At 50.6% G+C, this 23,880-nt stretch overlaps 7 protein-coding genes across 7 annotated transcripts; 3 read left to right on the top strand and 4 right to left on the bottom strand.

Moving 5' to 3' along the window:
- Positions 1–551: 551 nt before the first annotated feature.
- PSV08DRAFT_37710 (uncharacterized protein) lies at positions 552–2,155 on the top strand. Its single transcript, XM_014226466.2, has one exon. It carries the CDS (start codon positions 591–593, stop codon positions 1,881–1,883), a length of 1,293 nt encoding a protein of 430 aa, XP_014081941.1. The 5' UTR covers positions 552–590; the 3' UTR covers positions 1,884–2,155.
- Positions 2,156–3,335, bottom strand: PSV08DRAFT_37709 (regulator of volume decrease after cellular swelling-domain-containing protein). The gene is made up of 2 exons (XM_066093331.1): positions 3,000–3,335; positions 2,156–2,947 (listed from the first exon to the last, which is right to left on the bottom strand). The coding sequence occupies exons 1-2, from the start codon at positions 3,242–3,244 to the stop codon at positions 2,428–2,430; spliced, it is 765 nt and encodes a 254-aa protein (XP_065949355.1). The 5' UTR covers positions 3,245–3,335; the 3' UTR covers positions 2,156–2,427.
- Positions 3,336–3,445: 110 nt separating this feature from the next.
- PSV08DRAFT_200511 (WD40-repeat-containing domain protein) lies at positions 3,446–4,918 on the top strand. Its single transcript, XM_014226464.1, has one exon. It carries the CDS (start codon positions 3,654–3,656, stop codon positions 4,656–4,658), a length of 1,005 nt encoding a protein of 334 aa, XP_014081939.1. The 5' UTR covers positions 3,446–3,653; the 3' UTR covers positions 4,659–4,918.
- Position 4,919: 1 nt separating this feature from the next.
- Positions 4,920–6,132, bottom strand: PSV08DRAFT_289588 (uncharacterized protein). The gene is made up of 2 exons (XM_014226463.2): positions 5,495–6,132; positions 4,920–5,436 (listed from the first exon to the last, which is right to left on the bottom strand). Exons 1-2 carry the CDS (start codon positions 5,685–5,687, stop codon positions 5,330–5,332), a joined length of 300 nt encoding a protein of 99 aa, XP_014081938.2. The 5' UTR covers positions 5,688–6,132; the 3' UTR covers positions 4,920–5,329.
- A 7,502-nt stretch (positions 6,133–13,634) lies between these two features.
- On the bottom strand, positions 13,635–14,786 carry PSV08DRAFT_409092 (uncharacterized protein). Its single transcript, XM_014226462.1, has 2 exons — positions 14,649–14,786; positions 13,635–14,553 (listed from the first exon to the last, which is right to left on the bottom strand). The coding sequence occupies exons 1-2, from the start codon at positions 14,731–14,733 to the stop codon at positions 13,751–13,753; spliced, it is 888 nt and encodes a 295-aa protein (XP_014081937.1). The 5' UTR covers positions 14,734–14,786; the 3' UTR covers positions 13,635–13,750.
- Positions 14,787–16,203: 1,417 nt separating this feature from the next.
- PSV08DRAFT_200515 (uncharacterized protein) lies at positions 16,204–18,136 on the top strand. The gene is made up of 5 exons (XM_014226461.2): positions 16,204–16,436; positions 16,492–16,596; positions 16,655–16,845; positions 16,901–17,095; positions 17,176–18,136. Exons 1-5 carry the CDS (start codon positions 16,296–16,298, stop codon positions 17,795–17,797), a joined length of 1,254 nt encoding a protein of 417 aa, XP_014081936.1. The 5' UTR covers positions 16,204–16,295; the 3' UTR covers positions 17,798–18,136.
- PSV08DRAFT_370350 (pkinase-domain-containing protein) lies at positions 17,994–23,461 on the bottom strand (the record flags this gene model as incomplete). The annotated part of the gene is made up of 9 exons (XM_066093188.1): positions 17,994–18,183; positions 18,291–19,575; positions 19,629–19,682; positions 19,743–19,811; positions 21,194–22,386; positions 22,435–23,042; positions 23,092–23,259; positions 23,310–23,377; positions 23,425–23,461. 9 exons carry the CDS (start codon positions 23,459–23,461, stop codon positions 17,994–17,996), a joined length of 3,672 nt encoding a protein of 1,223 aa, XP_065949356.1.
- Between the last annotated feature and the right edge of the window lie 419 nt (positions 23,462–23,880).

Consider the following 23,880-nt stretch of genomic DNA (forward strand, 5'->3'; position numbering starts at 1 on the left):
GTGCGCCAGAGACAGCCTAAGTACTATAACGACATTAAGTACCACAGATGGTTGAGTTTACTACCCAACAGTTGTCCGAGCAGACGCCAAGATGAATTTGCGACGTGTGCCCAGAATAGGCACAGCCTACATACATAGTAAACGAACGGTAGCTTAGCATATGGATCCTGAGCCTAGATTCAGGTCAAAACCACGGCCATATCTTCTGGTGTAAGTCGCCACCGCCCAGCCACAGTACTCTCCGGCTATACGGCACGTGGGCAGCCTTACGAGGCTGTTCAGGCATACCGTACGCCTCGGTGAAGACAGGCCAAAGATCACGCGACTAAACGATGAGCCCACCCGCATGGCGCTCCACCAATCTTGTTATCGCGGTGGCTCGTCTATCGGTCTGAAAGGATGAAGCCCAAGCTTTACTTACGCAGTGGCGCTTCAGGCAATAACAACATCAGTCTTGGTATCCCAAACAGGCCTCCTCGGGAACCGCGCAACTCGGGCCCTAGAAACATAAAAGAAACGCGATCCTTGCAACTTATCATCATGTGGAGATCCAACAAACTCGCACATTTCCCGCCTGTTGTGTATTCGCCATGTCTGCCGACTTGCCTGCGTTTTGGTTTCCGCCATCTGGACCGGCTCTGCCTCCATTGCCAGAGTCTACCCTGGAGCCCAAACCACCCGAGGATGACCCACGCTGGTATGGTACCATAGAATCCGTAGGAGATTTGCATTGGTACATGCACAATTTGCTCCGAAACGAGGAGAATTACATGAATGGAGAATTCAGCTGGAAGGAAACGAATATCCACGCGGGCGATGTCATAGTACCCATACCCAGATACCCGGATTATTTTGCGCACGACATCGAAAAAAACGTAGGGGTAAGCGCATGGGAAATGTGGTGCTTCAGATGTCCCTCAACCGTTGACCCGGAGGAACCAGAGAGAGACCCAATAACCGGATTCCCATTCTGTGGCAGGAGCATCCTCAGCATGGAACCCTTGACGTATCACTCCTACCAATCAGCTAGCCAAGCAGTTAGCCCAGATCTGGAAGTCCCATATTCAACCGTGCCAGGTGCCGACAGTGTCATGGCGTGTGTGATTGAACAACAGATAGTCCCACAGTTCTATCGCGAAAAGTTCCCCGAAGCACACTTGGCCAAAATCATAACCAAACCCTTCATCGTATCCAGCAGCCCCAGGAACTCCAACCCAAATACACGATACCGCTATAATGAAACCTACCCTCAGGGCGTCTTCGACTTCGAATTCCAACAAGCAATGTCCTCCTCATCATCTTATTCATACTACCAACCCGACCCAACCCCACCCCCCTCATCAACCACCGACTTCTGGGACTGGTACGACGACTACACCCCCACCAGCGTCAGCAATCCTGCAGCATTCAAAACAAATAGCACACGCGACTCTCCCTCCGCAGGCATAATAATCGGCATCATAGTCCCCATCGCTCTCGCCATAGGCATCATCGCTTGTATCGGTAAGCGAAGCCGCGATAAGCAGCTTAGAGCGACTGCTTCATCTGCGCCGCCCATGAATACGAATCCGCAAGCTGATGCGCGTCGTCAAGCGGCTCTTGCTGCACGTGTGAGCCCGACTGCCGCCGTGCCAGCCACAGAACAAGCGGATGAAGATGATATGCTGCCGCCTGCCTACCACAAGGTCGTTTCGAATGTAGAGAGGATGGATATTGAACGCAGGATGCATGCCGAAAGGACGGCCCCTGCTGGGTGGCCGCCGACGTATACAGATGCACAACATGCGGAGTTGACAACGGTGACACAGCCCGACCCTGTTGCCAGTGTACCTGGAAGAAGCCAGGCGCCGTATCCGGCGCTGCCGTCGTCGCCTGCGCGGTAGCTCAGGTTGGGGATACGGTTGTTTTTGATTGAAATGGCTTGGAAGCTGCGATATGCAGATTATACGCTGCGTATCCTTGTCCTGATTGGAAGGAAGAAGAGGAGATTGAGCTTGCACTGCCATGCTCATTAGTACTGCTATGGGTGTGTTCGTCTACATAATTCATTAAGAGGAGCTGCGGCACAGAGGTGGTGGAGGTTACATGGCCAAGAAGGAGATGAGGTTCGAATGATTGAATGAGGAGATGACGATAATGGATTAGATGTTCATAAGGGGAAGACTTGATCTGGGTATTGGAGAGGCTGACAGTGGCGATGAGACGATGGAGATGTTGTACTAATTTTAGATTTCTTATTCTGTATCTTTTTCTTTTTGGATAGAGTGGAGGACACTTGTTGAGGCTGTCAGCACGTATGGGTTTTCATTGGTACAAGTGTCCGTACAAGCTATGCTATCCGACCGGAGACAGGAGGTTTCGCCATGGGGTATCATCTAGAAATTCAACTCATCATTTTCATTACATTTTTGTTGTTTTGCCCAACACCTAGCCCGTACGGTGGTACTTTTCTTCGTGCCCATCAGCTCCGTTGACACCATTCGATCCATCGTCTGCCTCCTCCCTTGTCCTTACTGTGCCGGCACCTGGACCCAGCTCTTCTCCAACCACCATGCCTTTGAAGTTACCGTCCTCATCGAGATACTCGTCCATGTTATCTGCTGTAATCCAACCCGATGCACCAGGCGCTGTGTCATCTAGCATATCATCGCCCTCATCGTCGCTAGCGTCTGGGTCAGGATGAAGATCCGCACATGTGTTCAGCGCAGCGAAGAACTCGGAAATGCATGTGTCGGTAGGCTTCGTCGCGTAAGATGGTGGCAAAACGGTAATCTCCAGCATACGAATGTCATCGTCTTCGTTGACAGTTTCGGCGTCGTTGAGTGAGATGTTCATGTACAGTGCTTCGATGGTCGACTTGTACTTCATTGTTGCGTGCAGAGCGAGAGACGGGTATGGGATAGATACGCCGACGGGAGAGGGAGTGTTCTGGAAAAGAATGAGATTCCTACGAAGTTGGTTAGCACAGGCCATTATTTATAGCGAGGAAAGTGACATGCTCTGAAGAGACCCAAACGTCAACCCCGTCTACCAAATCCTCTTCTCCCTCGCGTCTTGAATTGAATTTGCTGAATGCGGCGTCTTGCTGAAGCTGATCAGCAGCAACGGAGAGAGTCATGGCTTCATAGTGGGCGTGAAGAACGGGCTTTGCGCCAAAGAAAGAAGCTGGTGTCTGCTGCTGGTGTTCTGAGAGCGGGGTGAAGTCGTCGGCCTTGGGCGGGCTGTTTAGATTTTGTAGTGACATTGTGAGATTTTATGATGTTTCTGTTTCATTTATGAATTCAGAACCAAAGATGAAAAGAAGATATCTGCATATAAAGTATTCATGAGCTGTTGACGCGTAGAGAGACCAAAAAGTCGCGGGAGCTAACTGAGCGTCATTGCCCCACCTCGGCCTTGGCAGGTACCGATGCATTTCCGTCCTCTCCTCCAACTCTACTCCTCCTACGTGTCGCAAGATAGATATCTTTGTCGCATAGCAGAAATACATCCGGCACGACATTCCCGTAGATCCCACTATCGCCCTTTCACCCAGATACCTCTACATCCCACAATGCCTTGAGCACGTACCTCGATGAGCGGTGCCATCAAATCGCAACCGTCCCAGTACCTCGCAACACATCTCTCACCTTCACCACCACCACTACCTTAACATGGCCTTCCCCACAACCCCCACTGCCAAACTGGTCGGCCACAATGGCATCGTTCACGCCGTCGCCTACTCCTCCGGCACCCAATCCTACATCCTGACCGGGTCCTCTGACCGCACAATCCGCCTCTACAACCCCAAGCACGCACCGCCCACCTCCGTCGCACCCACTCAATCTGCACAGCGCCCCCCAGGTCTCGTAAACAAATACACAGCACACGGCTACGAAGTCCTCTCCCTCGACGTAAACCACGCCAACGACAAATTTGTCAGCACAGGCGGCGACAAGACTGTGTTCCTCTGGGACGTGCAAACCGCGCAGACGGTGCGACGCTGGACAGGACACTCCGGACGCGTGAACCGCGGTGTTTTTGGCGGTGAGGGTGATAGTGTCATTGTCAGCGCGAGTTTCGACGGCACAGTTCGCATCTGGGATGTGCGCTCGAATGCCTACAAGCCCATTATGATGCTGTCTGACGCCAAGGACAGCGTTTCCGACGTCGCGATTCACGACGCGGAGATCGTGGCGGCGAGTGTCGACGGACGCATCAGAAGCTATGACTTGAGAACTGGCATGTGTCAAGTCGATGTTATAGGGCCATCTTGTACGAGCTTGACTGTGAGTAAGAAGGGGACAGAAGTCCTTGTTAGCTCGCTTGATTCCTCCATCAGGCTTATGGATCGTATCAATGGCGGGCTCCTGAAAACGTACAAGCACGACGCTTTTGTTAATACGGAGTTGAGAGTTCGAAGTACACTCGGCTTGAACGATAGCGTCGTTGTCAGCGGTAGTGATAATGGCTTTGTGTTTGCATGGGATATGCTCCAAGGAAGCTGTCTTCACAAGTTTAAGCACTCGGACATGACAGAGGTTAAGGGATCACCGCCAACCTCGCTCGTAAAGGGTAAAAAAGATCTCGTGTCTGCTGTGGCGTTTTGTCAAACAAGACCTGAATGGTGTAGCGGGGGTGGCGACGGCAATGTCATTGTATGGGGTATGCCGAGCTAAGGATGGCACATGTTGTATATGCGCTGTTTGGATTTTCATGATACCCCTGTTTAGACAGCCTTCTCCATATGCATAGTTACTAGCTTCCATGTACGTGTCGGTCTCTGGACTGTGATGCAGGGTCGTTACGTGGCCGTGCTAATCGGTCGTGGTGAAGATCATCAAGGGCGCATTCGTTGACCAACGAGAAACAATGGTGGTTGCAAACTGTGTAATTAGTAGTCACACGCCACAGGCAAAGAATCTTTATTCGCTCCATGTATTTTTCGAAAGCAGCAAGAGAGTTGTGCATTTCTGTAAAGAGATCAAACGTATATGAGCTATTCTTCATCCTGAAGCCAACGTGAACTTATGCAATCTGATCAAGGAGAGGTATAGAAAAAGGGAAAAAGAAAGCTGCCAACATTGCAGCAAAGGAGGCACATAAGTCGTAACTTCGTAATGTCAACAGTGGTTGAGACTCCATCTCCTGCTGAGCAACCGCGTTGAAAACGTATAGGAAGTAAGCAGTCTGAGCTGAAAAAAAAGTTAAAAAAAAAGTGTGCGATAAGAGACGTCTTGTGTAACAGAATTGGGTGGACAAAGAAAAAAATCCAGTAAAGCTGATACGACGCTCGGTTGAAAGCCAAATCTAGACTTGGCGAGTATTTGGGACCATCAGGTGTTGGCAACTAATAATAATACCTGGTCTGGTATCCCAGCTCATAAGCACGAAGTTCGTCGGCCGTGGTTGGCGGAGAGGTCCACACATACACGACCACACCCCTTTCTGATTGTCCTGTCGGCAAAAAGGTTAGCCAAACTTTGTGCGACACCAAGAATTTGGCTTGACTCACTCCCATGATTGAATGTACCGGGTACTTGCCAATTCCCATTCGTAAACATTTGAGGCAGTCTTGCCTGCAACTCCTGCGGACGTATAGCAAAAGCGATGAGAGCAAGAAATATACCCAGCTCTCCTTTGAGACCTCCACAACGTGGATGGTTTACCTCCGCAGCACTCTCATAATATATATCGGGTAGCAGCATCCTCAGCCAATTCTGATCTCTTCTTCGAAGATCGACTGTACGGTGTTGTTCCGCATTACAAAGATACGAGTATTCCCTACGAGGATCGTGCTGAAAGTATAGAGGCTGCCAGGTGCTGGAGTTTCTGTAGGTCTCTGCGTTGGTTGCGTCACCTTTCAGAACCCAAAAGCCAAAACCCCCGATATAGAATACTGAGTACGTGTTGTATGGCCGAGCGCCTTGTGGAAGCTGTTGATTTCCGCGAATCTGATTTCCGTCACATTGCCACCACTGGCCGCTCACGCCTCCTCCCACTGACCTAACGGCTCCTGCTTCAAAGGCGGGTATCCCATGATGCCCACTGCTGTCGTACGTATGCGAAGCGCTTGGAGTTTTGCCTATTTCGTCGATCCTGAACAAGTATCTTGGCTTTGATTTCGTGAGTCTCAACCCTGAAGGACTAACGGAATGTGAGTGACTGACCATGACGAAAATTTGTAGATCCGCGGTTTTGCATATGTTCTAGACCCACAATAAGGTGTGTATGTGGCTGTGCCGTGAATGCGCCTGTCCTGCTCTGTACTGTGATTCCCCCTCATCACCCGACCGCTTTATCCTTCATCTCCGCCATGCGGCTCTGCGATCTTTCGGCTCTGAGAAAAGTCATGCTACTCAAAGTGTCAGACGACAAGCTCCTACATAACGATGACGCGGGACAGGAATCTGTACGAAGCCTCTGATAAGCTAGAAGTGTTGCCAAATATGCATGGCGCACGATCCTACATCGGCTGCATGCGATAGGAAGCCAGCTGGATTTCTTCTACCCCGCTGTATGCCATCATACCATAGGCGGCTATAGCGAGTTGTCATATGGTTGTTTCATCTCGCCGGGAGACTAATATGCCAGCGAATACTATGTCAATAGTGCTTGAGAAGCCCTCTTCGATATGAGTGGAATTTTGAGAGCATACACGACGCAGATGTGGGCTTGGTATGTAGCGTTTTCGTGGTAATCGGGTTCTCGTAGCTGTCCAGCCTGTTAGCTGCAAGTTAGCAAAAAGCACTGCTGTCAGCTAGCCTGATGGGCATCGCGCTCAATCAAGTCTCATAGCCTGCATGAGCAATACCCGATTCTGGCCGCCGGCTAACCAGTGGCTCGAAAGCCACCGCGCGTGCCCAAGTGAGCCGAAGGGTGGATCCCTCCATGCAGAGCGATCCAGGTTTGCTGTCCAGCACGGCAGTTGGCGTGAGATACCGGAGAGAACTGGTCCGTTGAAAATTCAGCTAGAAAGACGCTCGACATCAGGTCATTTGCTATAGCGCCCAGGATGCGAAGGATGACCCGGCTCTGAGAAGCACGCAAGGAAGTGAACCGGTCCCGTACGTTGTATTTCCCACCTGACTAACGCACTCCGAAGAAACAACAAACGTCTAATAGCAATATTTTGAGTGCTTCCATGTAAAATAGGAGATTGGTAGTAAATCAGTTGACTGTGCCTGCTCGCTTCGTATGGTCGCAGAATTATCGCGATCGAGATTTGCACGTGCTTGAGCGTGGCAAGGAGCGAATGAGAGATGCGGCTCTGCGTGTGATGAGGGGTTATAAGCCGGCGTAGAGGCACTACTAGCCAACATTCATGCGGGCGCTTATTGTATCGAGCGGCACTCGTGTCTGATGGCCTCCGTGTACCTGGCGGTAATGCGACGCGTTTCCAGTAAGTTGTCTTTGCTTTGGTCTTTTTGATACGATTTGAGGTTGCTTCTAGTTCGAAGGACCGAGGGGCGTACGGGAATTAAGTAGACGCTTGCAGGATTGGGCTGACGGTGCTAAGGCCGGTGGAGGACCTCACCATGCATGCGTTGCCTTCTTTGCTTCATGTCTCCTTATTCTGTACAGTTTTATTGGCGAGTCTGTTTAAAGCCGCTAATGGAAGCAGCGGATGTGCTTCCTCTTGGTAGCCCCAACAGATTGCTGATCGAGGCAGGTGTTTCTGCGACCTGCAGGATCGTGCACAAATCTTTCACCGGATTTTGAACCTTGCAGCTGAACGACCACCCTCGATGCGACGAGTCTCGGCAGAAGAGGCAAGTAGAAACTCACCGGTCACGCCCTTACGCTATAGAAAACGCTCGTCACAATCAGGGTCATGCGCCCACCGCCACTGCTGAAGGCCCAATCGAAAGAGGCTATGTCCGTCAGCACCCGCACTGGAATCAAGGTCTTCCACAGTCTGTGCCGTATCCGCGGCTGCTCTCAAATCTATAGTCCAGTCAGATAAAGCACATCCAGACTACGACCCCGCACGCGTTGTTCTCGACACGATTCTAGCCCAGACATAGGCTCGAGCGAGATCCTAACAGCGTTTGGCACTCGAAGAACCTGGCAAGCATGATTTTGTCATAGGGACGTGTGGTGGAACAATAGAAAAAGGCTGCAGCTTTCCGATGCCAAGCGAATCCCTAAGGCGTCGACTCCCGATGATCACTTTGGTGATCCTTCCAGCACCCTTTTAGAATTTGCAAGAGGCTTGATTTGAACTTACGAATTCTCTCGACTACAGAGCAAGCTTCCGGGAAGTCGGCTACGATGCGCCTTAGGATGACAATATCGAGAACGCCCCCAGGATTGTCGGATGGAAATTTCAACCGTGGGCCAACAAATAGAGAATTCGTCGATTGAAAAAGCTCTCAACACCACGAGAGGTGAGTCACAACTAAACAAGCACGAAGTCAATAACCGAGGAGAAGTATTAATGCTCTTAGTCCTCTCGTAGGAATGCCTGCGTACAGAGTAGGACGCCCTGCCAAATGGATACTGGTGATATGCCAAGATTAGTGTGTACCTGTGTTTGTTCACGCAATTCTCGATTTAACGAGTAAAGAAAGACCTGATGGGGAAATAGGCGGCTCAAGTGCCCGTCACCAAGATGATTAATACCAATCGAGAGGTTCCTCAGCAGTACACCAACATGGAAGCTGATCCTAAGAAATACGAATTGTGACACCATCAGAGCTAGCAATCGCGCGAGCATTCCAGAGTCCAGAGATTCCAGCCCGCCCTTTTGTCACTGCCATCGCGCATCCGAAGGTCAATCGAACGGCCCAGGACCTGGCAAGCGATTGCCGGAACACGGGTATCTGCCGTCCCGACGACATCTCGGAAACCAATGTGGGGACATGGTCCCAGGGGCGAATGAGCGTACGAGGCGTAGTCGAAAGGCTGGGAGAACCTGGAGGCCTGGCGCTAAGCGGCAGAGGGGGGTTTGGGGCGTTGCAAATGATGGCAAGTGAATATATCGTGGCTTAACACTGAGCGCATCCAGATTTGGGTCGAGGCTTGTCCGAGGAGGCTGATAACACGCGGAACATGGAGGAAAAGAGATGAATGAGGTCGAGTTTGGCATGCGGGAGCTAAGACTGGAAGGGCCAGATGACGGTTCTTTCCTCAAGGCAAATCCGGACGCCTTAGCCTTCTGGCCAATCACGAGTCGCACATGCCACGCGCAACATTTGCCTGATTCTGGTCCGCACAACAACACACCATCCTTCTCACATCAGCAACAGAGAAAGAGCCGTCAAACGACAGCTTTGCGGGCAGCTCCTGGATTAAGGCCATTATTCCATGTCTATCTACAAGGTTATTGTCCTCTTTCGTTGTCTGAGAGCATTGATCGATCTAGATTGCGACTCCATGTCCAAAATCATAAAAACTGGGGTTTAGTGAAATGTCCCTGCACAAAATATGCTCATAAGCAAATATTTCTCCTACAAAAATGACTATACTCTCAGCGATTTTGTAAAACGATTCGAATCTGACACACATCAATTAGAAATAACGCCAAGGACATTTGATTTGTTCTACGTCAAATTCTACCTTACAGAGAGACTTCTTCAATATAGCTATTCCTTGTGATTATTCGTCACTAAATAGGATATGAGAAAAACAGAAAACCAACCGTCTGAATACATACAAGGAATGGATTGTCAATATCGCAGTTTCTGGGTAATATCCATCTCGAAAGTGTATGGATAATATCCCAATAAGCACCAGCACTGCAGAGTATTCCACGCTTCAAAAGACAAGCAGATTGCTCAGGAGCGCCCTAACAAGATACAGTAGTTGTCTTGGTAACCTCAAATACAAGATATGCATGTTTCAAAAGCGAAATTGGTTCATCATTCTCTCCTCACCCGACAGCTACCGGAAATGATCTCATATACCTTGCAGCTGTCGGATATAGCCCAGAATACGCCGGCCCAAATGTACAGTACCAGGCCGATAATAATCGGACATACATTCACAAGCCTGAAAACTGTCGGACCTTATGTAGTACCTCTATGTTCCTTAGTCAGTTCAGAGTGTCTAGCAGCCGCTGTTGGAGACAAGGCATGGGTTCCTGACCACAACAGCTATGGGATGAATTTGGCGTAGGAACGACTAGCATGGCTGCGCGGTACCAAGAACACAGAAATTAATTAGATCCTTGACGTCAAGGGCTTCGAGAACGAACTCATGATGCGGAAGTGACTTAGTATTCCTATCAGTGTCCTCACTATCTTTCAAATAGATATAGTTTATCAATACCATGTAATGATAAACTACGTCAATATATCTTTACACTAGAAAAATTTATCAAAGTCTTAGGTTTTAAAGTCCTTTATGATAGCATAGGGTCTTTGCTGTGTTTTTTGAGCTGCAATATATACATACCACTACTCGCAAATGAAATAACTTTTCATCACGAATTCCCACTGTACCGTTATTTCAAGAATAGATTCGCAACATTAAGCCCTTCCAAATCATCATTTCCCTCAATACTCCACCCTAACCCCTCTAAGAACGCCATAACCTCCATCTTCAGCTGCTCTGCATCCGCAAAATCGCCCTCCTAGCACTTCCGCACAATTTCACCTATACACTCTACCTCAAGCGGCGGCCACTCCTTCCGCGGAATCATCATCGCAACCTCTTGTTCCGATTTACCTGTGTGTTCTCCCGGCCAGAACCCAGTCATGAGCTCGTACATTACACACCCGAACAGGAACAAATCTGTCTGCATGCTCTGCTGAGATTGATGCTCAAGTGGATGAAACAACTCGCCAGAGGTGCGGGTGCAGTGGTACCAGACACCATTAGTACGCCTCCGGAATCCGGCGCTTAAGAATCCAACAAGGGATAGGGATAGGTGGGAGTCTGAAGAGAGCCAGCAGTCCTCGAGGCTGAGATCACCGAAGATGATGTCGTGTTCGTGGATGAAAGATAGTGCTGAGATGATGTGAAGTGCCCACTGGTAAATGAGAGGCCGGTGTGAAGTTAAGATGCGGCTGAATGCTGCATCTAAAGGGGTTCCATACATGGCAGCTCTGTTCTGCCGAATGAGATTCGCTGATCTGCTCCTCATCAATCACTGTTGATTTCCAACATCGCCCCGCGCCGTGCTCCCCCCTGCCGGTCGGCACCCAGCGAGTCATCAGAGTCATGGATGTACTCCTAAGGTAGGAGTATTACGGAGTCATCGTCAAGCTGCAATGCTGTAACCATGCCTAGATCGGCACTGAAGCCAGGTACAGTCCCAGGGATGGGAGGGGGACGCTTGTCCGTAGTAGAACGATTGGGCCAGATTCGGTTCACGATTCTCGCCATATTGAATCAGATGTGTTATACAAGCAGGAGGTGGAAACACATTGTGGGTTCAAATTCTGCATTCAGCACAATTCACGCGAGCGAAAATTCAGTAGTCCAGTTACGTGCTGACTAATAAATCATTGATCAAGGTTAGAGCGCCTTGCATGTATTTCACACAAGTTGGTCATCGCAGTAGTACTTCCAAAAAATTGTTAGGTTGTGGATGTTTTTAATCTTGTGAGTCGTTCATATGCTCATTGAGTTGAGAAGGTGCTTGTATCAGCAGCACATTTGTCAAATACTCACCAGCATCGTCTGTAAGAAAACAGGCATATGCTTGCAAGTCTAAAATTCTAGGAAAGATTGCAGAACTGGTTACAGAATCAATTCTGCGGATTTGTACATGGACTATCGTCTCTATAGATGAGCGGTGTTCACCATCTGTTCAATGATAATGCCGAGAGCCACACGGACTCTAAGCTTACCTATCTCGTTTAAAAGTATGAAGTGAACAGGCGCTTCTCTGCCTTGATCCAATGGTCACGGAGCATCTGAGTGATGGAAGGGCGAGTGTTGTAGCGTAGATACTACCCTATATACGTACATACTATCTAACCGGTATCAGCAAAAGCTCCACGCGCTATCTTACATTTGCCTGCTCACAGGACTGCCTCTGTTTCCTATAGTGCTCTTTGTATATAGTTATTCAGCTATTTAATTTCGCCATCGTTAAGTATATCGGGCTCTTGGGCCGGTTGCTCGGTATCACTAGGGCGTGTTTTTCCAGAATATTAGTTCTCGAAGATCTGCCGAACATGGTAACCTAGCGAAAAAGGCCGATAATACCTACTGTAAAGCCGATCATCATCCGCCGCTAATAAATAATAGCTGTTAATACTTCTCAGAACGTGCAAGGATGTTTTCGCGAAACTAACCTTGTCTGTTAAGAGAGACAAAAGTCGATGAGCTGTTCAAGATGACTAGTCTTGAACCTCGATCACGTCCCTCACCAATTTATCCGACTGCACAATGGTCAATGTGGATATCCGAACATACTATGTTTAGATCCACGGCTATCTTGGTCGTCTGCCTCCATTGTAGACCATGTGCATTTTTATCTACTCATTTTCCAGATCCACACATCTTCAATGCGTGATTGCTATAGTGTCCAAATCAAGGATTTCAATCAAGGGGGCGGCGTGACTACTCATGCCAGCTCTCGATCCACCATGACTCTGAGACACACAATGAAACGAACTTCCCACTTACGCGGCAATTGTTTGGAATCATCACATGCTTACATGCAAGTCAGAGCACTAGTAAGGGTAAACAACAACAAAGACAACTCGCAAGCGATGCAAAACCGCAGATCCTCGCGATAACCGTTTTATCAAGGGCAAGAAAAGGCGACCACATATCCCATACTTCCCTTCTCATCTAACCTCCGAAACACCATGCTTGCAACTCAAGGCGAACAGGAACATCCTCTCCAACGCACGCACCACCAGCCGATGATACGTAACTCCACGCGACGCAACACCGCAACCCGCCGTGCCGTCCCCCGTCGCATTGCACGATATGACCAGCCTCTGCACCGAAGCTCAAAAGAATGCATAAGTATAGACGGACAGGATCTGCATATATGACCAAGAACTTCCCCCTCTCCCCCTCTCCAAGATAAGTAAAGTACGTTACCCACCGGGGGGCGGGAAGAAAACCAAGTCTTTCTGCTTTAGGATGCTCTACCGTCCGAGCCCCATGATTGGCTGCGGAGCAAAAATAAAAAACGGGGTGTTATAAGCAGGGACGTTGCGAGCTATTATGTTCCTTGTTAGCCGCGGCCCCGTTGTCGATGTCGTTTGCTGGGTTTGCCGCTGTCGACGTGTCAGGAAAATAAGACCGTTGGTTAATTTTAAATTTCCGACTAGATTCGTGGAAGAAATCCTAGTAGCAAGGTCAGCATAGCAACAGTTGTATTTACGATGGGTCCCGAGGGGGGTTAAAGTGGTAAAAGTCGGTAAAGTCGAAGGGATGTCTCAAAAGGGTAAATCGACACTGCGCCAGGATGCAGCGTAGGCGAGAAAGCATCCTGGGTCTGTTTCGCAATTGGACCGAATGAGCCAGACCAACGGTTGAGTATATGACAGGCGCATATACATGTTGAAAGGTCACGTCACCCTTGCAAAAGAAATACGTAGGGGACTAACAAACCCACGCTGGCGGGACCGCAAGATGGCCCGAGACAAAGAGGACGCCCAGACGGGGCTGACATCAACAATAGGAAGAGAAGTGCGCAGATGGATCTTGAACGGCAAAAGATGGTGAGACAAACAGCAGGACTGACTATTTTCTCGTTGAACACAAAGGGCCTAGTAAAAGTAGATCCCTTCGAAAGAAGGGAAAGGGGATGAGGAAGGTAAATTCGTTTTACATTTCTTTATGGTTCGTTTTAGGTAGATCATCGTACAAAGGCACCACCGCCGCTGGCACCGAGCTGGTTGCCGGTCATCCATCCACTCTCGGGTAGACAGGCGATTCCGACGATACCAGCCACTTCCTCCAAAGTACCTGGTCGGCCGCCAATCTCGCCCGCTAGCCTGAGCATATCCTCAGAGTCCACACCGGGTCGTTCCTTGGCGAGCGGAATCAGAGCGTTGTACATTCTCAGTGCTTGCCTTGGGGCTTCTGGCAGCCCATTGAGTAGACCGGTGTCCATGGGTCCAGGAGAGACGCTGTTGACAGTGCAGCGCTCAGCGAGCTCACGTGCCCAAACACGGGTCATGGCCTCAATGGCGCCCTTGGTTCCAGCGTAGGAAGTCTGCTGGATAAGACCCCATGTTGTGGTCGCAGACGAGATGTTGACAATTCTGCCCGATCGATCGTGGGGAAGGTAAGGGAACGCTGCTTTGATAAGTAGCGCGGGTGCTTTGCAGTTGAGGTTGAATGTCTGGTCCCATAGCTCAACGTCAAGCTCTTGGATGGGCTGGGAGTTCACAAGTGCCGCGTTGTTGATGATGATGTCGATCTGGAAGCTGGGGGTTGCAGAGGGGTCGGAGAAGTGCTTCTTTGCGGCCTCGACAAGAGCTGCAGGGGCCGAGGGATCGAGCAAGTCAGCACGTACAGGGACCGCCTTCACATTGTATGTTTTGGACAGATGAGCTGCGAGATCAGCAGCAGTCTGATCAGAAGCTGAAGTGGCGTAGTTGATAACCACGTTTGCACCGCGTTCGGCAAGGTGTTTTGCGACCGCGGCGCCGAAACCTAGAGTGAGGGGAAGCCTGTCAGCGCCCAATCTCACGACACATATCGTCATGAAAAAGACGACGTCGGTGACTTTGCAGTCAAGTCACACTTACTCCTTGAAGATCCAGTGACAATGGCAAGTTTGCCTTCGAACACCCTTGCGGGTGTCGTGCCTTCAATAGTCCTTGCTGGTGCCATACTGTCGGGTTTTTGGTAGAAGTGTCGTAGGGGTCAAATGGATTTAGTCTCAGAATGTAACAAGGTTGGAGATGTACTTGGGGATTGGAAAGAGGAGAAAAGCTGCACGAAACACGCCGTTATGTAGTATCGGACCTATCTTTCAGCGGTAGCAATAGCCAGTATCAACCTCCGCTTGACAGCCTCGTCTAGTAACTGCAGCGGGAACCCTTGACTTGATAAAACCGTTGGAGTAAGGGCTAGGATCGGATTAGTATAACCCGGATGTGGAGTCGGGCGTCCGGTCTCGCCTCGATCGGGGCGGTGAAGATCTTCATTTCACTCCAACGGGGCTGCAAAAGGGAAGATTGGCCGAGAAAAGGCCTAATTATCGTATGAGAAAATCCGTGGTGAGTTGCTTAACAAGACAAGGATGATAACGCAACTCTTGGCCGAAAACTTTCGGGAGGGATTATGTCGAATTATATTGCGAGCAACGACTAGTTTGATTGTGTGCTAGGGAAAATTGCTCGCGAATAGAATGGAAGACTGAGAAATGCATATTTTTGCCAAAGGTCCTGACACGTGCCGATGCAACACATCAATCCCTTGGCAAAGGCATCCCTTTGCAAGGGCGGCTGTCAATCAGTTTTAGCACACGGGCTGGAGCCTGGGTATCCTGTCTTGCATGCTAAAACACAGCCTTGCGCGTGCACGTGTGCTGGCGCGAAGATATGCAAGCAGACGTAACCCTTGAGACGAGTGGGCTTTTGGTGTCAAGGAAAAGCGTACGAACTACTTACCTCGTTCGGCGACAGTATACACCCAAGCACCCTGCCCGCCGATGGTGACAGGCAAGCATACACCTGCTATCACGACAATAAGCTCTGGGGAATGTGATAAGACATGTAGCGATGTCTCCGGTCCCATGGTGCTACGATTCATGGGCAAGATGCTCGCGACGTGGAGACAAGAGGCACACCTTCCATAGATGCTGCTAGCCTGAGACGAAGGCGGAGGAAACTCCTATTGGCCCGGAAATGTTGTTCGCGAATAGCCTGGGAAAAATCTTTCCGTCGTGAGGCTCGTTTCGTATGGAATGTCCACTGTGAAGTGGGTCGGGGAATGTATGCCGCCGCGCGTAATGCCGGCACTATAGGGACGGCAGTGGCTCAAACTAGCGCACATCCCGCGCCGGCATCCCCCGTTGGCCATCCTCAAGTCTAATTCCTCGACGGCACAACTCCGGGCCTTGAGATCGGCACAACAGAGCGATTAATGTGACTAAGACGAGACAGTGTTGGGGTACCAGGGCGATGGAACCGAGATGCAAACGGGCTGTCCGTTCCAAGTGCGGCTCATAGCAGAATGCATCAATCGACTCCAGCACACAGATATCGTACGTGATGCCTCAGGCACTGCCCTTGTGCACACTTCCTTGCATCCCTTTATTTTCTCCACAGACCCCACGACCTGCAGGTCCATAAGTCTAGTCCACTCAATCGTCGCAGTTCATAACAGTTGGCTGGCCCATCTGAGACTTCTATTCACCTTCGAGGAACCTGTAGACAGACGTAGTCACCATGGCGCCAACATCGTATCCCATGGCTCTGGCCGTCTTGGTTCCGCTTCCTTTTGATATAATTTCTACTATTCTGCGGTTCTGGATACGGACAAAGAGAAAGGCGTGGGGTCCCGATGACTGGGCCATGTTGATCAATATTGTAAGAGCTCTCTGGATCCACAATCCTGCGTACAACTTGACTGACACTGATACAGCCGTTTTGGAGTGTAAGCACGATTGCCACCATTGGGATGGCATGGAGTGGTATTGGACAATATGATGCCACACTTACAGAGTATCAATACATGAACTCCCTACGGGTATGCTTTCTCCTCCCCCCTATTCGCTCAGTCAGCAAGATAGTAACTATGTGAGCAGTGGTTCTACGTCTTCCAGGAACCTTGGTGTTTTACCCTCGTCACGATCAAGTGCAGTATCGGATTTGCTCTAATTCGAATTGCAAGCGGCAAGAAATGGATCGAATATGTCATCTACATTAGCATGCTTTCTTGCTTCATCATCATGGGTGGAACAGGCATGTACTTGTTCTTCCAGTGCATGCCAGTGCAGTGAGTTGTCCTGAATCATCCAAAGGGGGAAAATAAGTACTAACACACAGTCCAGGAAGAACTGGGACACAAAAGTCGAGGGCTACTGCCGCGAGCGCAACACCCAAACCATCCTCTCCTATGCCGTAGCCGTAGTATCCATCTCGACGGACTGGATCTTCGCCACGCTTCCCATCTTCCTCCTCTGGGACGTCCAACTTGACTGGCGCGTAAAGGGTGGCGTAATGGCCATGTTGGGTCTCGGAATCTTGTAAGTCCATCCTATCCAGAGCCAGCCGCACAAAACTCAACTCAGTCCCCCCGGCCCCCCTCAACTAACTCTCCCCACAGCGCCTCCATCGCCCCCATCGTCCGACTAAAATACCTCATCGGCCTCAACGACGCCTCACGCCTGCTCCAAAACCTCGGCGCAATCCTCGCCTGGGCCACCGCCGAAATGAACGTCGGCATGTTCGTCGCCAACCTACCCGCCTGCCACCCCTTACTCAAACACGCCATCGCCCGCTTCTCCACCTGGTCCGGCAGCAACTCTCGCTCCTACGCCTCCGGCATCTTGGGCTCCAAGAAACCGCACCCCGGCGGGCCCTCCGCCAGCAACCCCATCGACTCCAAAAACATGTGGCTCGAACTCGACGATCACCAGCACCAACAGCAACAAGAACAGCACCGCCCGGAGTCGAGTCGTACGCGCAATTTTCTCAGCAACAAGACTAAAGACACGGGTGTGGAGACGAAGATTTATGGCGATCTGGATGATTATGGGAGTGAGGAGAGCTTGGATGCGAGGGATGATGGGAGTCAGAAGAGGATTGTGAAGAAGGCGAGTTTGGATGGCTTGCAGGTTAATGTGCAAAAGGACTTTCGGGTTGAGATTAGTGAGAGGTTTGAGGGGAGGGGGAGGGGGAGGGGGAGGAAGGAGGATGTGGATAGGATACAAGCAGATAGGGTGTAGAGGGTCGGCTGGATCGATCGGAAGGGTGGGGGTTAATGCATGAGATGAAGTATTTAAAAAAAATCAGGGTAAATATATATGATATTAGATATGTACAGTGTGTACAGGTGTGCTGGTGCGAGTGAGACACCTGAGCTTTTCAAGTGGATGGTGATGAGGATATTTAGGGGCTAGGTACTAGGTGGTGGGAAGTTGGCTATCTTGGTGCTCGGCCGTTGTAATCCATACCAGGCACAGCAGTATAGTTGGCAAAACAATCATAGTCGAAATCAATCTCTGCACTCCTCTTCTTGAGCACCTCAACCACATTGTCAAACGCGCAAAGTCCATCCGCGTCCTCGGGACACCCAGGATGGGACTCGTGAATGGGGACAACAGCGTCGTTCCTACACATATTCATTAGCAACATATCTCCAGCTTTCCGAACAGTAGACCCTAGCTAAAGGCTCGGAAGAAGTGATGTGCAAAGAAAAGGGGGAAAAGGGGAACATACACAATAAACCTAACTTGCTTAGTCGGCACCCTTTCCCTACACTCCAGCACCTGCGTCGTAAAATGAGTTGCAAACGGTACCAGCTTACTCGCCACAAACGTATTCGAACCCTCATTTCCCTGTACACTCAGCGGCTTCCCTTTGAACAGCGCAGTAAGGTTAAACGCCACAAGCACATCCAGCACCACGACCTCATGCGTCGCATCAGCATAGATACTCTGATCAAGCGGAAAATACGTCGAGGTATTATCAAACGTCTCGTTCAATGCGGAATTCGGCGCAGGAAACGTATGAGTAAAACGCGCAATGTACTCGTCTAGATACCCTTTTCCTTGCGCAGCGGATACGGGAGAGCCGGGCCCGTTGTCGTAGTAGAAGGCGAGATCGTAGTAGTATTCGTAGTTCAAGAAGTCCTGCTCGCTAAACAAGGCGCAGAAGGGGGAGGAGCCCAGGGCATGGGTTTCGTAGGAGCAAAGTTGGAGCATGGAGATTGCGTCAGAGGGGGTGAAGGTTATACCGTGGGCTTGGGATTGGAGGCGTGCGAGTGTGGCGTTGAAAGCGTTTGTAGCGAATTCAGAGGCGACGGTGTCGCCGATGCTGCCGCGAGAGGCGATGTTGGAGTTGTTGCAGATTTCGTAGGGGGCACCGGAGTTGTTGACGCCGGGGTTTTCGACGAGGATTTCGATGTTGACTTGGTTTATGTATTCCGGTACGCCGAAGAAGCCGGCGGCGAAGTTTTCAGCTGTATGGACCATGCGATCTTCACTTTCGGTTCTAAACACTGGTATCTTTCCGGATTCGGTGAAGTTGTTGAGGAGGTGGCCGTAGAGTTGGCGGTACTCGATTCCTAACATGAAGTTTTGGCTGCGACCAGATGGTGTAAGTAGTTCAGCGCCCAGCTTGTACCTCCAGTTGCTCAAAAAGGTGAGCTCTCCAGAGAACGACAGTCCTGTTTTGGTGGCATTGGCAAGCTTCGAAGCGAATGTCGCTGGCGCGGCGTCGCTGGTCGGATACCTGGCTCCATGGCGATAGAGCAGATGCATTTGCGTAATATCGCATCCTTCTGGAATCAAAGGGCTAGCATCTGGCAAACCATAATCGGCGCTGCGAACCGAGTACCACGGGCTGAGATTGCCCCAATGCTTTGAAATATCAAAGTCGGGAGACTGGGACCCGGTTCCATGCGGCTGGGGCTTGATCAGCGGCCAGGAAAACGCAGCCTGATCATTATACGGATAGAATGGCGCAGTCTCGATAGCATTCGGCTCGACTCCACTCGGTGTCGCTAAATCTCGTATCAACATTTGCTCTTCTTACCATGTCCTCAAATGCACTTACGTCCAGGAAACCCAACCACCGACTCGGGCGGGAAAAGCGAAGGATCAGCCTGAGCTACAAAACACAACCCATTAGAATCTTTTCCTCTCAGTCAAAACAAGCAAGAAAACTTACTCCCAGAAGGCGGATATACATCCATAGTACTCATCCCCACATCCTCCGCAGCCGAAACCGTCGTCGTCGCTGGAGACGGCGGCGCCGCACCAACCCCCACAACAACCAGCGCAACAACAGCAGTCCGTCTCATCTGCATCTTCATTATTCTTCGTTGTATCCTTACCAGCCTCAGTTCTTCTCCCGTCTCTTCTCACAGCAAAAAGGTCTGCTCAAAAATACTCCAATCTAAGTCATAAACAAGCAACACCAAGCTTTTTTTTCCCTGCTGAGTTGCTTCTGTCTCTCACCGTTTAATGTAGGAAAAAAAAAAGCTTGACTGCATTAGCCCACCTTCTTATACCCCACTGCCCTTTCCCAATACGGCATCATATTTTTCTTTGTGATAAGTACGTCGGCCTTTCCGCCTCGTACATTCATAAGCCAATCAGGCGCGTGGGCTTATGCACATGTTGGCGTTAGCAAGGCTGCCGGATGAGCGTGGAAGCAGGGATGGAGCCTCGGCAAGGATGTACGGACTGCGAAAAGCGTTGGAGTAAGCGGAAGGTAGTACGGTTGGAGAAGGAGGAGAGCGGGCGCGAGAAAGAGGGGTTCCGATTGGGTGGGTGCAAGCCGTCTTTTCTTTTTTGCGCCATATAGTACTTGTTACGTAGATAGACGCTGATGAGGCTGCTGCATCGTTTGATGTGTTGTAGTTCCCCGATTGGAGAGTTGGAGTTGTGATGTAGAATGTGGTAGTAGATGATGCTTCATTTTTTGTCACCTGTTGCTATAGCCATAACAGAAGGGATGATTGTAACAGGACAGGATAAGTATGGGGAAACGGAGCAAGTGGAACTTATTATCCGGGGGCGGGGCAAAGCCCGCTGTATCGATTTGAGCTAAAGTACTGGCTTAACCCTAGCCACCGTAGATCGAAACTCGTCGTACAGAAGAGAGACAGCAAGAAATTACAATGACAGGAACCGGCATTTTAATTAGAAAAGAGTTAAAAATCTGGGTTATACAGTAAAAGAAACAGCTGAAATCATGACCTTGTCGCTATTCGAATGCCTCATTCGTGAACCAAAAAAAATCAACAAAAAAACACCTGAACAAATGCCTTGACCAGGGCAGTCCAACGGTTTGTCCTCGTTACATCTCATAACCCAGAGTCATGAGCCGCTTTCATCAGTCGTTAACGAGTTCCCGTCGTACTACGCCAAAAGGAACAGAAGATTGCGCCGCTTTTTTCCGCAATTTGATGCCGTATGGAAATGATACCAGGAAAACACGGAATAAAAAAAATTGGATCCGACAAGACAGAGTCAATCCAGACAGACATCTACAAAGTCTAGCGTCTACTTGTGACGCGTAGAAAAAAAACGTCTACGCAACGGGCCAACGGGCACGCAAACCTTGAGTCCATTGGCCATAGAGAATGTCAGCAAGCAGCGCTTGTTGCTCCATACCAGGCTCGACGTAGCCTGGTAGCTTCTTCTCGTCAAATGCTCCAAGAGCCTCAGCACCGAAGCCCTTTTCGCCAACGACAAGTGCGCTCTGGGGGCGTTTGTGGGATTTGAGTTGCGGAGACTTCTTTGCGGGTTTTAGTGCTTTGGTCGGAGAGCCACCACTCATGGGCGTTGCTGGTGTAGAGCAAGTGCGCTCGTAATCTTCCGAACTTTTACTAGCTGTTGTTGAGATGGATGTATTTGAAGTGCTGGGGCGGATTCGACTGGTTCCTGATCCGTGTACAGTAGTGCCTCCTAGGCTGATTTCGCTGGTCTTGGTGTTGTGCCTGTAGGGTGATTGTGATGACGAGACTTGGATGCCGAGTGCTGAAGCAAGCTTTGCATCGTTCTTCAGACGATCAACAATATTCTTGAGAAGCATAAACTCGCCATGTGGGTCGACTTCATCGAGGTGCTGCCATGCCTGAGCGACGCGACCAATCGCATCTCGCTGACGAGGCGATGCAGTGTCTGCGTGTGCTTCTTGGAATACCGAATCTAAAACTTTGCTGTAAGCCCGTCGACCGTACAGTGCATCCTTGGTGATAGGCATGTGCGCATTGTCCGGACTGGGTGGCTCATTCTCATTGTTGAAATCGAGCGGATGGTTAGAGTTTGGTGGAGACGGTCGGAAAGTGCGGGCTTCAGGGTTTGGATGGAATGACTGATTGCCCTGGCTAGTTTGTTCGTTTGTGTTGTTTGAGCGTGCTGGAGCACGACGCTCATCTGATGAAACACGTTTAAAGTGCCGCACCGTCGATGGCGAGTTGCCAAATGTGAGGTCTACGCCCAGTGGCTGCTTGCTGGCGGTACTGGCATTGGTAACGTTGCTGAGGTTGCTAGGCTGGCCAATGTTGCTAACTCGGCGGGCGGTTGGTGTGTTACCAGAAGGAACCCGCAACGCTGTGACTTGAGACTGTTGTCTAGGGGGTGTTCGACGACGTGTTGACGCTGGCGACTCTGTGACGTCACCCAATGGTGCTGCATTGAGGTCCATGCGCTGCATCCCACTCTGTGCCTCATCCACGGCGGTGGGTATCCGAGTGGGCTTCCGTTGCAATTGCTTCATGGTTTGTCGTGGCGCCACCGTTCCGCGCTTGACTGTGTCAAAGTCCCATGCATCATCATCTTCCGCCTTGGCGGAAAAGTCCACCCTGTCAAGCTGTTAGCATTTTCTTGAGAGAATTTGTGTATACACTAACATGGTCTCTTCGTAGTACTTGCGCTGAGATGCCGCCTGATGCTCCCTCTGAGCATCCCACATCTGTTTGCGCTCAACCAGCTCGCGGAGAGCCTCAACCTTGCCCGCCCGCTGAATGAAGCGATGCTTCAAAAGTTCCTTGGCCGATGCACGTCGATCGGGATCCTTGACCAGACATTGAGCGATGAAGTCTTTGAAATCCTTGCTCCAATGGTCGCCCTCTAGCCTAGGTGCTGGGTTCTTGGGAATCGTGAAGAGCACCTTCATGGGGTGCGATCCTGCGTGCGGGGGTGCACCTTCTGCCAACTCCATGGCGGTAATACCCAAGGACCAGATATCTGCCCTAAAGTCATAGCCAGCCTCCTGGATCACTTCCGGAGCCATCCAAAACGGGGTGCCGACAAAGGTCATGCGTTGGGATTTCATGTTTGTGAGTTGGGCGGCAACACCAAAGTCGGCCAGCTTGACCTTGCCTTGGTCGGTGAGGAGGACATTGGCAGCTTTGATGTCACGATGGATCTTGCCAGACGAGTGGAGGTAGTCGAGCCCGAGGAGAAGTTCCCGACATGTGATGGCAATGTGTGCTTCGCTGAAAGTTCCGGGTGCCAACTAGTCAAGTCAGTCAAGAAATCGATGGAGGCTATGTAGTTGAGCGTACCAAGTCGGCAGCCGAGCCTCCGCCCAGGTACTCCATGACGATCCATAGCTTGACGCCCTTGACGAAGCTGGTCTTGTACTCGGTGACGTAGGGGCTGTGACAAGTGCTCAGGAGCGAGATCTCTGCCTGGATATCGGCCAACTCTTCGGTGCTGTCTTCGAGGTCGATCTATCGGGGATGAGTATGGGGGATCGGCCGGGGTAGAAGTGGATGCATACGTGTTTGATGGCCACAGTCTCGCCGGTGGTCTTGTCGATTGCCTTGAAGACCTTGCCAAAGCTCCCGCCTGTAGCATGGTCAGCGATTGTGGATAGTGCAGGGAATAATACGCACTGCCAAGCTCCTCCATGACCTGGTAGCCCTCGGCCATGGTTGGCGACATTGTGGGTGGTCGTGAGCTGCGAGGTGAAGTAGCGGTAAGACAAGTCGCGAGACGTGGGCAGGGCGCGCACGGCGAGCGGATCCAGGAGGAAATGGCAGATAGTAATAGGGTGCGGGATGGGATGGTACTACATGTCCGCGGCGACGGTTGGTGGTGGTGTATATCCACCGGAGCGCAGGGTCCTCAGCCCTGCCATCGCCGAGGCAACGAGCTCGCCTCCATCAACAAACGCACAACCCCCCACCATGACGTTGGTCTGGCATTGCGACCAACACGGAGCCGCAGGGCACCCAAGCTGAAGCCGCCACAAAACCAAATTGAATGACGGCGTTGCAATGCGACTCAATTAGCAGAGCCAATGCCGCGACGCGACTTCGCGCCAGGCTGGCGGACGAAGAAGAGCAGCG

Source organism: Bipolaris maydis (assembly GCF_028858645.1).
Source record: "Bipolaris maydis strain C4 unplaced genomic scaffold PSV08scaffold_5, whole genome shotgun sequence".
In the NCBI taxonomy this organism is placed as follows: domain Eukaryota; kingdom Fungi; phylum Ascomycota; class Dothideomycetes; order Pleosporales; family Pleosporaceae; genus Bipolaris; species Bipolaris maydis.